Below are 16,855 nucleotides of genomic sequence, written 5' to 3'. Positions count from 1 at the left end.
TTTTTTTTTTTGGTCTTTTTGAGACAGGGTCTCTATAGCCCCAGCTGGCCTAGAAGCTTTGCAGACCAGGCTGGCCTTGAACTCTCAGAGATCCGCATGCCTCTGCCTCCCAAGTGCTGGGATTAAAGGTGTGTGACACCATGCCCCGGCTTCTTCTAGATCTTTGAGGTTGTCTTTCAAACCGTGTCGCCCCTCCCATCTCCACATCTTACCTTTAATTGCAAACATTTTGATGTCTAGACAGGAAAAGTCTCTTCTTTGTCACTGGCTTGGTTGGGTTTCAGGGACTCTTCCAGGAAATTCTGATGACTCCTGACTTGTGGGCATTTGAAAAAGCAGGTTTATGGCAGATATCCCTGGACTGGAGTAAGACCCCCATTCTGGAAGCTACTATGACAGTTTTACTTTGTCAGTTCTAGTTTCTAGATTCCCTTGAACAGTAAGGACTTTGCCTTCTGAGGAATTTAAGATGTTTTTCGTTTATGGAAGAGGGGTCTTGTTTCTTGTAGAAAATTAGAAGTTGGGGGGAAATAGATGTGTAGCCTTATTATATTTTTCTCCTGTAATTAGAATGGAGATGAAGGGTAAAACTTGCCTCCATGACAAAATAGAATTGTTAATATTTATTGAGCGTTTACATGCTAGGAAATGTTTTTTAATTTTTATTTTTATCTATTTTATTTTTTCTTAGGTACATCTCCCTGTAGCCCCAGCTGGCCTGGAACTTGCTGTATAAACCAGACTGGCTTCACGCTCACAGAGATCCACCTGTCTCTATCTCCCTAGTGCTTGGATTAAAGGCATGGGCCACCACCCCAGCTCGTGTTTCTATTTTTTATATATTTTTACTCACTTAATTCCCAAAACCAATCCTATGAGGCAGGCAGTGTAATTTCCCTAGTGTACAGAGAAGAAAATAAGGTTCAGGAAATAGGGAACTTGTGTAAAAAGGATACTCGTAAGAAGAGAGGTGGGCAGGATGGGGAGCCAGGGTGACTTGGGATGGCTTCGTGGGTCTTAGCCACTGTACAGCAGCAGCCTTGGCCTTTAAACCGACTACCTCCCAGCTTGGCAGTACCAGGAAGACCCAAGTCAGCAGATCCAAGTCAGCAGACAGATTGTACAAACCCCTAAGTCCTCTGCTTTCTGAGCCATAGAGCCACATTGACTGATTTGGCCCTCAGGACCAGCTCTATTGGGAAGCTCCCCTCCTAACCTTGGCAGCATTGGCCATGGATGCCCTCCCCCTTCCTTCTCCCTGCTCCCAGGAGAGGTTGGAACAAAGGATTCAGGGCCTCTGTAGTGCCTGCACTTTGGCTCTACAACTAGAAACGCTTGCTGTTTGCCAGCCCCATTAGACTCAGTCCAGATGCAGTCTTTGGGAGTAGGAACAAGCATTCTGCTCAGCAATGACCCCTTCATTCAGGCTAGGACACTTCTCCCACACAAAGCAGTTGCCCCACCCTGGCCCTAGTGCTGGTTGTGCACATGACAAATGGATCCTGTCCCACAATCCTCTATTTCAGATACTGGAATTATTTGGGTCACTTCTAAAGTAGGATGCAGTGGAACCAGGGATTGGCTGAAGCCACTGTGTGAAGTCATTGTTCCTATTTCTGCATCCTGAGTCAGGGACATCCTCAAAGTGAGAAGGGAAGCCCGTGTGTGACCCAGATGGCTGAATGCCACCACCAACCCGGGAGGCATTTCCACAATTTCCTCCTGAAGAAAACAGTCACTCATTGACTCACAGCCTCACCTTAGGCTGTCTAGAACTGGACTCAGGAATTGATTCAGGCTGTCGGAAACATCCTCTCTCCTCCGCCCATCCTCCTGTTGGTCCATTCATGTATTATTTATCCAGTCTACTGTATGCACACACACTGGAGACAGCCATGGACTAAGCAGCTTTGCTATTAAGAGAGGGAGGGGAGAGAGAGGGAGCTTTCTCTTTGTTCCTAAGGGAGGAAGGCAGCCCAGCCGCACAGGGTTCCCAAGTCCACCTTCATACCAGGCAAGCCGAGCAAGCCTTTCAACCCTGGTATGGCTGGTACTGGAGGTTTGTTCATCCAGGACATTCCTAACCTCAGCATCTTCACAGGGGCCAGAGATCTTGTACCCAGCTGCAGCAGACCCCTAGGAACTGTGGGGTTTGGGGTACTCCCTGAACCTTGTGGTCGTCACAGCTTCTTCTCTTCCCTGAAGACCAACAAACACTGTCGTAGAGGGAGGCTTCTCTCATTTTGCCCCTGGCTTTCTCTGTCCCCTTCGGGTTCCATCCAGAAGCCTGTCTTTGTAGTTGTGACTGATTGTGGGTCTAGTTCTGAATGAATCAGGGTCTAGAGTGGCTCCGTTAACCAGGGTTAATGGTGTGAACAGGTTAATGTCTGAGCACATTAACCTGGCTTGTCACCTCAGTTCTGTCCCATTATTCCCCATGTCACAGACAAAGAAGTGAAGACCCAAGAAGTTGAGACACAGCCAAGAACACATGGCTTAAAGTGGCTGAGTCTCAGTAAAACCTGCAGCGGTTGTCATGAGAGCATTCTGCCCCCTGTGCAGTGCTGTGTGGTAAAACAGCCTCCTCAGAGCATGATGTCCTCGAGATGGTTTCTGGACTGTTGTCTGATCAGCTTCTCTGCCATATTATCCACATCTCTCCCCCAGTTCCTGGAAAGCTGCTTGTCTGCCTGCATAAGCCGTGCCTCCCTTGAGGAAGAATAGGAAGTACCTTTCCTTCCTGCCTCCAGCAGCTACAAAAGATAAAAAATGTCAGGCATCGGTTTTTGTTTGTTTTTAAGGCACCTTTATTACAGAAAGCATCTTAGTAGAGTCACTCTTTTGATTTAAATTCTATCATTGGAAGAAAAAGCTAAATCCCATTGATTATAATGGTCTTTCCTAGAAAGGCTCTGGAATTCCATTGCTCATTAGCATAAGGGAAATTGAAGATGAGAGTATTTGTGGAGCTCAGGGTGGCTGGACAAGAAGAGGCTGCATCTGGTCTGACACCCATGCCCATGGGATGCCTGTTACCCATAGGAGTGTCCTCTTGAAAACTGTGGGTTGCCTTGGACTGGATATGAGGCCTGTGCCTGTGGTATAGAAAGCTCTGGACTTTGGAACCATTTACTCATTTATGAAAGAAAAGAAAAGCTATTGGTTGAGTATTAACCTTGGCCCAGATGCTGCACTCTGTTCTTCATGACAGATGTAGGCCCCAGCCTCATGGGGCAAGCTGCTAGACTTAATCCTGCTTCTCTGCAGGACAGTGATGTGTGGTGCAGGGGCTGCCTACTATGTAGCAGGCTGGGGTGCAGCCCAGAACCAAAGTCCACCTCCCGGAGCTCACATCTTGCTGGGTAGATGCTCCACCTCTCCTAACCAGCTGGGTGACTAGGAAAAGTTCCACTCCTGAGGAGACAGGGGATCCAGGAAAAGCCTAAAACTCATCACTGCCCTCTGCCTCGCTCCCACCCTCTGGGCCTTGTAGTTATCAACTGGCTGGTCTGAGTTAAAAGTCTCATACCTGAGGAAGGAGGCTAGAGGGATTGTGATACCTACTCTGCCTACCCAGTGCAGCCGGCCCAGTGGGATGGAGTTGAAAGTTGGGGAGGCTTTTGTTGGAATGATTTCTACTCCTTCTTCAGAACATGTAAGAAAATGTCTTCTGACATCAGCCACCACACTAGCAGTTCTTCTGTGTCCCGCTGACAGGACTCTTAAAGTTGCCGGTTCTGAGGTGCAGAGAGAGAATACAACATTCAGTTAAAACAGCTGCTTTCACCAACGGGCACATCCAGTGTGCCAGGGATCCTTTGTTACGTTCCCTCGGATGCCCCTTGAGCCCTCCCCACAGTCCTGGAGGGCAGCAGCTCTCAGGTGAATGCCCAGGTTCACACAAAGGATAACTGGACCGACTGGGGATGGGAGACATGAGCCTCCAGGGAGGGTGTCCACCAGAATATGGGTTCTCTCTGCTCACAGGTTCCATCCACTGCCATAAATAAAGCTGGCTGAGTTATTCCCTTCCTGGTGACCACATCTCTCCTCTGAGGAGGGAGGAATCTGAGGAAAGAAGAATTGACCCCAGTAAGTTCTCTCCTGCCTGGGCGGTGCCACTCCTGGGACCCTGACTTCATTCTCCCCAGCAAAGGCTGTGACCTTGAGGGAAGAAAAGGCCTTTCCTTAGACCTTTCTCACTCCACATGGGGTCCCTGCGTCTGTGGCTTGGCACGTCCCTCATTCACCTGGGAAGATGTCAGACCCACCTGGGGACCAGGCAAAGCCAAGATGACACTGGGGCTTTTTTGTTGCTCTGACCCACCTCCCCATCATCCTCATAAATTCCATGTAGGGTGGGGCAGCCGGCTGCTGCTGCTGTGCCAGGTGGCCACAGACAGGGTTCTGACTCCTGATCAAATTGTGGTCCTCATTCTCAGAAGAGCGAGGAGAGATATTTAAAAAGAGAAAAGTATTCTTTTGAAGAGCAGCTTTGCTTGTTTTCAAAAGTATTACATTTCTTTAGGGAAGAGGGCTACCAGCTGTTGCTTTAAAACCTGGTTCTCTAGCCCGGAAACTCTGGCCTCCTCTGAGCCTAGGCTCAGCACTTGAATGGGCAGCAGGTAACACTGAATGGGAAATGTTAACAGGCATCCTGCCAGCTACTAAAGAAAGCTGGGACTTAGCTGGGTGCAGCCTAACCAGTTAAGAAAGGGCAATGCTGGGCCCTGAAGAGCAGGAATAGGCAAATCAATGAAGTTTCTTAGAATCTCATTCTGTGTTTACGTTTTTAAGTTTTTTGTTTTGTTTTGGTCATTATGAGACAGGGTCCCAGGTGGCCTGAACTCACTAGACCAGGCTGGCGGCCTTGAACTCACAGAGATCTGCCTGCCTCTGCCTCCCTAGTACTGGGATTAAAGGCATGCGCCATCACACTTGGCCCTTAAATTTGGTTTTTGTTTTGTTTTGTTCTGAGACAGGGTCTCACTCTGTAGCCCTGGCTGGCTCACAGAGATCCACCTGCCTCTTCCTCCTAAGTGCTGGGATTAAAGGCATATACCATCATGCCTGCAAAGGTGTATTTTAATGTGTGTGTGTGTAGGTAGGTATGTGTGTGTGAGTACAGGTGCCCAAGAGGGGCCAGAGGCAGCAGATACCCTGAAGCTGGAGTTACAGGCAGTTGTGAGATGCCCAAATTGGGTGCTGGGAACTGAACTCTAGGTCTCTGTAAGAGTAGTACATTCTCTTTAATTACTGAACCATCTCTCCAGCCCCAAAAATTTTTCAGAGGCAATGTACATATTGTGACTGTTGGAGCTGAGTAATGTGTTTATGGAGGTTCATTACAACATTTTCCTCTCTTCTTCCTCTTTTTTTTTTTTTTTAACTTTCTGTTAGCATATTTTAAATTTTCCAAAGTAAAGAGTTGGGTTTTTTACAACTGAAACTAAAGTGTTGTGTCTCTTAGCCTTAATTCAGAGAAGTCTGGAGTCTTGTGGTGTGATTGCAAGGACAAGCCAGTCTTCAGAGACACCCCATTCATAGAGGCAGAAAGAACGGTGGTTGTCCTGGGTTGGGGCGGTGGGAATGAGGGGTGTTTCATAGGGACAGTTTCGGATTTGCAAGGTGATGGGTTCTGGAGGCCAATGGTGGTGACGGCTGCACACCATTATCAGGTACTTAATGCCACTGATCTGTACGTTTTTAAATGGTAAATTTGCTGTTCTGTGGCTCTAGTTTTTAACCACAGTCTTTTTTTTTTTAAACAAAAACACAGGGCTTTATTCCCATGGCATCGGGCAGATCTCTGCAGGGTCGGGAGCAGAGCAGGTTCTGATGGGAGGAGGCCTCTTACTTGCCAGCGATGAGCAGGTTCTGCAGGACCACAATGACGGAGTCCCCTCGTAGGAACATCTTAGAGATATAGCGGTCCTTGTTGATGGGCTTGGACTTCTTCTTGCCCTTGCCACTCTTGGGGACCTCGGTCCACATCTCCTTCATGTTCTCCAGCACCGTGTTGCAGTGCCTGTCAAAGGCCTTCACCTGGCCCAGGAGGTTCTTGTTGTTCTGGCAGTTGATGAGTACTTGTGTGTTGTTCTTGACCAACTATGTGAGCACGGAGAGGGAACCTGTGTTAAATTCCTCCTCCTGCTTCTGTAGCTCCTCTGGGGTCATAGCACTCTTGGGTTTGTTGAGGAGGCTCATGGTGTAAGTTTCCCTCGTAGAACACTGCCATTTCAACCGCGTTGCTTTGGCCTCCAAGAGGATGGAGCCCACAGTCTTTTTTAAAATGCTATAAAAAGCTGGGGCTGGGGAGATGGCTCCGTAGATAAACTGCTTGCTATACAAGCATGAGGACCTTAGATTCCTACCTGGCATTCAAGTTAAAACTAGTCAGTGTGGCACATGTCTGTTATCCCAGTGCTGGGGTGTCAGGGGAGGCAGAGACAAGAGGATCCTGAGGGCTGCTGGCCAACCAGTCTAGCCTAATTCACAAGTTCCAGGTTTAGTGAGAGACTGTCTCAAAAAAATAATGTCGAGATCAACTGATCAGATCAGACACCTGATGTTGACCTCTGGGACGCCACACCCATTTGCATACATGTACATACACATAACACATGAGAGAGAGAGAGAGAGAGAGAGAGAGAGAGAGAGAGAGAGAGAGAGAGAGAGCTTGTAAGCACAGCATTCGGGAAGCTGAAGCCTGAAGCAGGAGAATTGCCATGATCTCAGGGCTACATAATAAAATTCTGCTTTACCCCAACACCCCCATCCCAGAGAGAGAAGGAGGGAAGAAGGGAAGGAAAAGCCAAGTTCCATCTCATCTGAGAGCCTCCTTGCTGAAACTGGATCGACAGTGGCCTCAAGAGTTGAGACCAAGCCAGTATAGTAATCCTAGCACTTGGGAGGCTGAGGCAGGAGGATTGCCATGAGTTTGAGGCCAGCCTAAGCTACACAGTGAACTCCAGGCTAACCTGGGATGAGACCCTATCTCAAAAAAGCAAGTAAATAAAATTTTATAAAAGAAAAAAGGAAGGAGTTTGAGCCACTTGACTGGAATTCTAGTAATTAGTTGGCCCTTATTCCTCAGTAGCCATGACCTCCCATGAATAGTCCAGCTCTTTGCACACCATCCTTGGAATTACCACTCAGCCAGCCAGGTGTGCAGGTGCGACACAGGAGGTATTATGCTTACACATCTCCCCACCAGCAACATAAAGCTTAAGTGTTTGAGCACCAGCCTCTGAGCCCTGCTGTGAGTTTTTGCAGGCTCATGATTGTTTTTAATCTTAGAAATGTATTAAGAGGACTCTTAACTGTTTGGATTTGGGACAATGAAAAACACCAAAAAGAAAAATGCAGATGGAATGATAGCATTTTTCCAAATATCCTTTTCAGCCCCAGTGTAGTCATTTATTCAGGAAAGCATTGTCTGTGGATGCCAAGCCAGTGAGACAAAGGTCAGGGTGTCACCTCAACTTCATAGGTTACTTGTGAATCTGACAGGGAAGGGGACGACCTTAAGAATAGCGAGATCCCAGTCCCCACTTCAGCCAACCAATACAACCTGGCTTTTCTGTTGCTGGGACACATTGACTATGTCTGTAAATCCCAGTATAACCCAGCAAGGACGACCAAGCTTCGCCTCTGTAGTTCTATCCACTGTTCAAGCTGTACCTAATTACAAGGAAAAAAATCTGGCCAATCCAGAATGGGGCACATTTTAAAAGTGAGCTAGACTCGCATTTTTCTAAAGACTTGGTGTCCCAAAAAACACACTAAGAAACAGGACTGCAGAAATATTAGACTCCATATGTGAGCCACATTTGACTCCTGAATCCAAAACAAAAAAGGGTATTAAATGCATTTTTAGAACCTCTGGAGCAAGTCAGATATGCACTGAATATTAACTTGTGTTATTTCATGCATGCTTGTAATCCCAGCACTTGGGAGGTAGAGGCAGGAGGACCAGAAGTTCAAGTCCACCATCAGCTACATAGTGAATTTGAGGCCATCATGGGCTACATGACACCCTGTCTCAAAAACAAACAAAATAACAGACTATGTTACTGCATTAATGGCTCTGTCTTTGCTGTTGTTAACATCTTAGGATGTGTAGAAAAACATCCTCAAGAGTAGATGCCTGAGTGCTCAGGGTGCCATGTCACATCAGTAACTTAAGAAATGGTCCAGCAGTCAGTCTTTCCATACAACGCACAGAAACAGGATAAATGTGGCATAGCAGCTGCAGCCCAGCAGTCTGGGTGGAGGACCAGAGATGTGTGTTGTTCTTGTCTTTCATTATTTCTGTGGAATTGAAGACTTCGAAAATGTAGCCCATGGGGGCTACAGAGATGGCTCAGCAGTAAGAGCACAAGCACTGGCTGCTCTTCCAGAAGACCCAGGTTCAGTTCCCAGCACCCCCTTGGCAGCTCACAGCCGCCGACATGCACTTCATGGCTCAGACATAGACCTGGTGCACATACATAGGCTTAGGTGTGGCACGCACGCACACACACAAAGTAAACTAAGTAAATTTTGTTTTTAAAAGTGCACGGGAGAACTGAGGAGAGACTGGCTATTGTCTGACTTGCAAAGACTCCCACTTGTGTTCCTGGCCTCTCCCCAGAGACACCCCTGAAGACTCACAGGCATCTGTTGTCTGTGCAGTTTGTCGATAAGGAGGAAGCAGCTAAATAATGGTGGTGGTAGCAGCACTGGGGACAAAGGGCCAGACCACTCAAGGCCATGGAAGGGGGGAGGAAATGTCTGCTGGGCACGAACAACCCTAGGAAATTCATAAAACCTTTTCTGGCTGTGAAATGTCATGTTGGGAAACAGTGTGTAAGCTGGAACTGTTGTGGCCAGCAAAGAGGAGCAGGGAGTCCAAAGCCGCTTCTGGAGATAGAGACCGAGTCTCGCATGAGCTTTTCCTCAGAGCCTTGGGGATTCTAGGGCTCCTGTGAGGACCCACCTCACAGCCATAGTGAGGCACAGTCCATTCCTTGTGCTGGGCACTGGTGAAGTACTTTCTGGCCTGTGGGAACATTTTCTTTTCACCTGAGGTGTATTCCTAGTCATAAATGAATAGCCTGAAGAATTTTGTGCACTAGGTGTCCAGAGCAAACTCATTGAGGATTCAGGCCCAGCCCTGCCCTACTGTAGCCTGCAGTGTGGAAGGTCCCTGAGAGGCCTCTCCAGCATGCATGGGAAGTGGAGGAAGCCAGGAAAATAAGATTCTTTCTCAGTAAGCCCTGACCCCTCCTTTGGGGGTTAATCCCCTGGGACCTGGTAGCAGCGGTCTGAAACGTTTGAAATGCGGGGAGTGGGGCAGAGGAAAGTAATCTGATTGAGTGCATCAACTGGTGCCTCCTGACAGATGGCTGACTGCCAGCCATGCAGCTCCAGGTCTCAGGGCCACCCCCAGTACAGTGCATGGTTCTACCATGGGTGGGAACTTAACCCTGACACTTTCTGCTGGGGGGGTTGGAGCCCTAGGGTGTGACTCAGTGGTAGAATGCCTGTTTGCCTTGTTTGTGGGAGGCCCTGTGCCCAATTCCCAGCACCAAAGGGGAGAGCAGCGGACTTCATATCTATTGAGTATGTGTGACCAAGCTTGGCTCAGTTCAGCATAGGATCAGGGAAGGCTGAGCAATTTGGGGAAATAATTTTTTTGCTGGCTTTTAAAGTATACGGCCATTGGGTAGACAGCCATGTATACTGTTCTTGCCTGTTGCATTCTTGTGATGTTCCAAATAAACTTGCCTTTGGAAAAAGAAAAGAAGGGCTGGAGGGATGATGGCTCAGCAGTTAAAAAACATGTGCTATTCTTGCAGAGCACCCAGGTTGAGTTCCCAGCACCTATGTCGGGTAGCTCACAAACACCTGCAACTCTGCTTCCAAGGGATGCAGTGCCCTCGCCTGGCCTTGACAGACACTTGCACTCATGCATGTACCCACACATGCACAGAGAGACACACACATAATTAAAATTAGTAATAGTCCTTTTTTAAAAAGTTAAAAACTCGGAACTAGAGAGCTAGGTCAGTGGTTAGAAGCCCAGGCTGCTCTTGCAGAGGACCTGGGTTCAGTTCCTAGCACCCACGTGGTGGCTGACAACCATCAGAAACTCCAGTGCCAAGGTAGATATGACGCCCTTGCCTGGCCTCCACAGACATTGATGCACTTACATACATGCTGGCAAAACACTCATACACATAAAATAAAAACAAATCAATCAAAAAATTCTAATTACAAACTTGGGTTAAATAAATATATGATCATTGAAGAAAATATAGGGAATACAAAATGACCGGAGAAAAATTCAAATGATCCAAAATTCCAGTAGCCAGAAATAGCTACCTATTCATTCATTTGGGCATCAGTGATTCATGTTAATATTGACACCAGGTAATATACATGTGAGATGTGTTACAGTGACACTTTGTGACCTCTGAACTAAACTCTGGAGAACCCACAGTGGGTAGGAGCATTAAAGAACACCCACAGCCAGAGGAGGGTCTACATGGCTGATTCCTGCTGTTGAGGAGGGAGGATGTGAGGCTGCAGACACCATTGGGGCCTGGACCGCAGTCATGGAAGAGGTTCTTCCCCTTAAACAGCTTCGACCTTGAGCTTACCCCCATGGACACAGTCATGCAGACAACACCATTGCAGCCACAGCCTCAGCACCTGGTGGGAGTTGTTTCCACTCGCGCCCCCCCCCTTTGCTCCTGACTGTGTCAAGCCACGCTTCCTAAGGAGACAGACCCAGAGCTACCTAGAGCCCGTTTCACTTTGCAGTGACATTCTCACATCCAGGATGAGTGGTGCCTATAGAGCAGCCTTGCCAGGGAGGCAGGAGAGGCTGCTGTTGTGAGCAGGTGTGGGAAGGCTTTGTTCCCTGTGAAGTCCACGGGGCCACCAGTGCCTCTGCTGACATTTGCTCAGCAGGTGCTCTGCACCGTGTGAGCCTCGGTTTAGAGATCACAGGTGACTAGACTGGAGCCAGGCCCTCCAAGGGGTTCAGCATCTGACAGGGGAGTCCTTGAAGGCTTCCTCAAGGTAGTAACTAGGAAGGTGAAGAGCATGTCAAGGTTGGCTGAGTAAAGAGGAATGGGAAGGGCATTCCAGGTAGCAGAACTATGTAGCTAAGTCCAGGAGGACATAGTGCTTTCAAAACACTGCCAGTGATGGAGTCCATGGCCTGATGTGAGGTGGTGATGTCCCCAGAGAGGAGTGCTGAGGCTGGAGAGCCTCCATCTTGTAGAGGCTCACAAAATGGGGCTATCGTGTCCCCTAATAACTCCTAGGTCTTGACCTTCAATGCAGGAGGAGCCCCTCTGTTCTTGACACTCGAGAGGATAACATGAGGCCTGAGACCTGTGCTTTACCATTTCTCAGAATCTCTTCATAAATGGTTAAGCTCCAGTAGTCCACAGTGGCAACTTGCTAGTGATTCCTTTTGGGCTTTCTTCCCTTCTGTTTCCACCCCCAGCTTACCAGTCTTTTCTGTATTCTCCTTCCAAGCAACCTGTTTCCCAGGCAACCCAAACTAAAGCAAATATAGTTAGAATGTGAGGTTCATAGAGGGCATTGGGGGTCTGTGGATAGGCTCTTTCACATCTGGAAGGACAAGGTCAGATTTTCAAAGCTATTCTGGTTCTGCCTGGATTGGTGTGGGAACTTCCCCTAGAGCCCCAAGGCTGCTCCTGACTACCCTCCATCACCTTTAACCATCTAGGCGACTATCTGAGCATTGGTGTGCATTTCCTCATAGCCTCAAACTAAAGCCAATATTATTAAACATCAGTTCCCCTTGCAGTTGAGGAAGTGAGCCGCAGAGAGTTTAAGACACCTATGATCCCACAGCAGGAAGTGATGGCTTGGGGATTCAAGATCCACATGTGTGCATTTGTTCCTCTGTAGTCCAGCCTGCCTCTTCCCGTCTTCCCTCTTTGACAACACTATCCAGGTGTCAAAGACTTTAGTGTCCTGGGTGCAAGGTAAATTCTCTAGTAACTTCTGCTTCTGCCTCCCCTTAGGTAAATTTGAAGATAGGGAAGACCGTGTGCCCAAATTGGAGCAGATAAACAGTACAAGGATCCTGAGCAGTCAGAACTTCTCTCTCACCAAGGAGGAGCTGCTGAACACAGAGCTGCTGCTGCTGGAGGCCTTCAGCTGGGACCTCTGCCTGCCCACACCAGTCCACTTTTTGGACTACTACCTCTTGGCCTCTGTCAGCCAGAAGGACAACCACTGCCACACCTGGCCCATCACCTGCCTCCGGAAGACCAAAGAGTGCCTCAAGGAGTATGCCCACTACTTCCTGGAAGTTACCCTGCAAGGTGAGGGCACAGAGACAGTGGGGAGAGGACAGGAGAGCAGGCACTGGGATCAGGTGGCTCCAAGGGCATGTCATCCAGAGAGGGTCTCCATTCATGCCTAGGGCCCCCACACCAGTATCGTTCCTACTTTGCAAAGAAATGTAAGGCTGCACCCAGTATGCTGGAATAATTATAAATAAATAACTTACATAGAGGCCACTCATACCTAGAGACTTGCTTGTCTGGGAACTCCTCATATAGAAACCTGGAACTTTGCAGATAATGTATAATACATAGACTTACAAGTAGCTTGTTCCCACAGATCTGTCTTCACACAGGTAAGATGGGTAGGGGAGAGACAATGTTTACATCTGCTTTAGCAATAAGTTAATTCTGTTTCAGACTGGAGAGATAACTCACTTAGTAAAGTGCTTTCTGCTCCAAGAAGCTCCAGGTTTAAGGAGAGCCTCTTCCTCAGAGGAATAGGTAGAAAGTGATGCAGGAGGGGCTGGGCATGTTGGTACATGCCTTTAATCCCAGCACTTGGGAGGCAGAGGCAGGTGGATCTTTGTGAATTTGAGGCCACTGTAATCTACATAGTGAGTTCCAGGTCATGGTGAGTTCCAGGCCAGCTGGGGCTACAGAGAGACCTGTCTCAAAAAGACAGAAAAATAGAAAGTGATACAGGAGGGCACTTGTTGCACCTGAACACACACAGGAGCGTACACTCAAGAAAAATTCAGAAACAAACAGAAACTCATAAAACATTCTCTCATACAAGCTCACCCAAATAGGGTTTTTGTGTGTGTGTGTGTGTTTTCATGTGTGCACATGTATGCAGGTGTGCAAGTGGAAGCCCAAGATCAACCTTAGGAGCCATCTACCTTACTTTTGGAGAAAGGCTCTCTCATTGGGACCTGGGGCCCGATGATCAAGATAGGCTGCTTCGAATTCAGGTCTTCATGCTTACATGAACCGCAGAGATCCTCCTGTCTCTGCCCCCATTGGAGCTGGGTTATAAGCATTTTCGAAATGCCTAGCTTGTTACATCATTGCTAGGATTTGAACTGTGGTCCTCATGATTGCTCAGCAAGTACTCTTAAACACTGAACCATCTCTCTGGCCCTCCAAAACAATATCTTAAATTCTAGGTGTTAGGTCAGAAATACTATTGATACAGATACTCAGTGACCCACTACAAAACAAAATAGCCCTGAGTAGCAGTATCAGTGATTTTGGATGCCAAGCGGTCATTGAGCACCTACTGTGTGTAGGATGTCTGCTCTAGAACTTGGTATTTATTACCTAATTTGAACTTCATGATGAGCCCATTCGAAGTCATTTCAGTTATTCCCATCTTGTAAATGAGGAAATTGGTACTCACAAAGTGAAACCACTTCCCCGAAGTCATTGCTAGGATTTGTGCTTGGAAATTTCACTCTATGACTCTGCCTGTAACTGTACCATCCTGACTGACTGATACTTTCAAAGGCAAAAATGGAAGTAATTGAAAATTATGAGCAATTGATGACAGATAGTAATGCTCTGGACCCTAAGTGTCATTCATGAGGATTCCAGAATTGTCAGCTGTGCCCATCAGCCATATCGTCAACTGACTTAACAGACATAAGGTTTCTTGGGCCAGTGAAATGGTTCAGTATGTAAAGGTGCTAAGTTCGGTCCCTGGTCCCACAAGGTAGAAGTGGAGAATTTGACTCTTACAAGTTGTCCTCCGATCTCCATGTGCTCACATGGTACACACGTGCTCACACACTAAATATATAATTTTAAAATAAAAAATGTCTCCATAAACCTAGATGTGATTACAAATATCAAACTCTCAGAGCCATTCATTTATTCAGTCATTCAGCAGATATTTTTTCTGAGTGCCTTCTGTGGGCCAGAGATTGCTGCTAACCGTAAGTACCCTTTAGTCAGACTCTATTTGTCAGTAATAATAACCAAAAAAAGATAAACGTTTTATGGTTCTGTTCACAGCTGCTCATAGCCTGGTGGGAGCCACAGAAAGCATTTTGAAAAATAACCTCTCTAGGGTGATGCCAGAAACCACAGACAGAGCCAGTATGCTTAAGACCCAACAGTGGCACCTGACATCTTTTAATTTCTCATCCTGTTTATAAGCCAGCAATGAGCAGCCTTTGAATTGATTCATCTGTCTTCTGGTTCTCAGGCCAGGCAGGACGCTCCATGGGAAGAATTCCCAATATTAATACCCTCTGCAACTCTCTTTCAGATCATATATTCTACAAATTCCAGCCTTCTGTGGTCGCTGCAGCCTGTGTGGGGGCCTCCAGGATATGCCTTCAGCTCTTTCCCTACTGGACCAGAGACCTGCAGAGGGTCTCTAGCTATTCCCTGGAGCATCTGAGCACATGTATCGAAATCCTGCTGGTGTAAGTTTCTCTCCCAGTTGGCTGTTTATTATCATGCTATACGGTAGCATTCCACTTGCCCTGGGGGCCCAGCGTGGGTCAGAAGGATTTCCTGAGACCGGGACAGGCGGTGGTTCCTAATATCAGCTAAGGAGTTGCGTATGAAGGAGGCAGAGTGACTCCTGACACAGTGAGGCTTGGAAAGCAGAGCATGGTAGTGACACCTATAATCCCAGAATTTAGGAAGAACTGAAAGTTGGAACCCAGCCTGGAATAGTGAGACTCTGAAAAAAAAAAAAATGAGGAAGAAGTGGGGCTTAGGGGGTTGGTTGTTGCTCTTTGGGGAAGTTTTTTGTTTGTATTGTTAAGATCGGAGTGAGATGTGGAGGCTAGGTGCACCTGCTCCTATATGTCTGGGCTCATTCTATTATTTTGTTTTGTTATTGAGACAGAGTCTCATGTATGGCGGCCCAGGCTGGCCTGCATCTCACTCTATAGCCAAGGATGTCCTTGAACTTGCAATTCTCCCACTTTGAGCTCCTGAGTGCTGGTATTACAGGTATGTGGCACCACACTCAGTGTGTACAGTGCTAGAGATCAAATCCAGCACTTCATGAATGCTAGACAAGCACTCTGCCAACTGAGCTCCATCCTGTTCCAGCTCTTCATGTGCAGTGTCAGTGTGCATAATCACAAACTCACCTTCTCAGAAGCTCCTTTTTTCAGACATGCCTGCAAACTTGACCACTTAGGTATCCAAGCCCAGTGAGGCTTCTCCTAAGCCTTCTTTTAAGGGTCATCTTGTTTATTTTTATTGCTGTTTGGGGGTGTTTTATTGTTATTGTTAGCTTGGGGGGTGGTGACGTGTGGGGTGATGTGTGTGTTATGTGCGTGTGGGCATGCAGGTAGTAGCACAGCATGCATGTGGTTGTCGACTTTGTGGAGTTGGCTCTTTCCTTCCACTTTTATGTGGAACTCAAATTATCAGGCTTGTGCAGCAAGCATTTTTACCCACTGAGTGATCCTGCCTGCCCTCAAAGATCATCTTGGATCCAACACAGTAAAACAAATATTTGGAGCCAAAAGTGGTCCCTAGAGGCTGCCAGGAGGAGGGCAGACAGGACAGAACAATCCTTGAATGGCAACCCCCAATCAACTCCCTCTTCCACTAGCAGATAGTGATGCTAAATGCTGGCCTGGGTGGCGGGAATGGAAGCCCTTCAGCCCCTGAAGAGCTGCCTCTCAGCTTCCCAGTGTAAGCAGTTTTGCTAGTGCTGCCTTAGTTTTGCTCTGAGACATCAGTCCCTAGGCCTTGTCTTAAACTGTGCAGTTTCAGAAGTACCTAGTCAGAACACAGCCTGGCCTGAGTGCTGGTGGGTACCCCAGTCTTCAGCCACCAGCCCTGTGTGTAACTGATGGTTGTCACTCTTGAGATGTCCCTGCAGACTCCTTTGGCCCCACCTCTAATGGCTTTTGCTTTTTCAAATAGTATTTTTTTATTTGTTTGAGATTGCGAAACAAAAACAAAAACCATTAGCCAGGTGTGGTGATGCACACCTTTAGTCCCAGCACTTGGGAGGCAGAGGCAGGCAGATCTCTGTGAGTTCAAGGCCAGCCTGGTCTACAAAGTGAGGTCCAGGACAGCTGGGGCTATAGGGGGACCCTGGCCCAAAAAAGAAAAAAACCCCCACACAAAAAAAAAACAAAAACCATTAGCCAGGTGTGGTGATGCACACCTTTAGTTCCAGCACTTGGGAGGCAGAGGCAGGCAGATCTCTGTGAGTTCAAGGCCAGCCTGGTCTACAAAGTGAGGTCCAGGACAGCTGGGGCTATAGGGGGACCCTGGCCCAAAAAAAAAAAAAAAAAAAACAAAAAAAAAACCATTGTGTCCTTCTTTTCAGGCAAAGTCTTTCAGACCCCAGTAGGCAATTTGCTTGGTATCTGCTAACTAATGATTCATTCAGCTAGGGATAGAACTAGCTCAGGAGGACCTAGAAGGTACAGATGGTTCTCTGTGCTTATTCACACACCTAGAGCACCCCACTGTACCAGGGAATGCAGGGGTGAACAAAAGCAGATGGGACCCAAGTTGTCTTCTGAGGTTGGTGCAAGGGCTACAGGGACAACCTG

At 47.5% G+C, this 16,855-nt stretch overlaps 1 protein-coding gene and 1 pseudogene across 1 annotated transcript in view; one reads left to right on the top strand and one right to left on the bottom strand.

Annotated features, from left to right (window-relative positions):
- Ccnjl (cyclin J like) overlaps positions 1 to 16,855 on the top strand; it is a 59,806-nt gene that overhangs the window by 40,926 nt on the left and 2,025 nt on the right. Inside the window, exons 4-5 of the mRNA XM_008821663.2 lie at positions 12,051 to 12,353; positions 14,587 to 14,746. Of these exons, the coding sequence (XP_008819885.1) occupies positions 12,051 to 12,353; positions 14,587 to 14,746 (463 nt within the window). The remainder of the gene's footprint in view (positions 1 to 12,050; positions 12,354 to 14,586; positions 14,747 to 16,855) is intronic.
- LOC103724550 lies at positions 5,854 to 6,207 on the bottom strand (annotated as a pseudogene).

This window comes from Nannospalax galili, unplaced genomic scaffold (assembly GCF_000622305.1).
Source record: "Nannospalax galili isolate Female #2095 unplaced genomic scaffold, S.galili_v1.0 scaffold667, whole genome shotgun sequence".
In the NCBI taxonomy this organism is placed as follows: domain Eukaryota; kingdom Metazoa; phylum Chordata; class Mammalia; order Rodentia; family Spalacidae; genus Nannospalax; species Nannospalax galili.
This window is presented reverse-complemented; position numbering and strand designations above follow the sequence as displayed.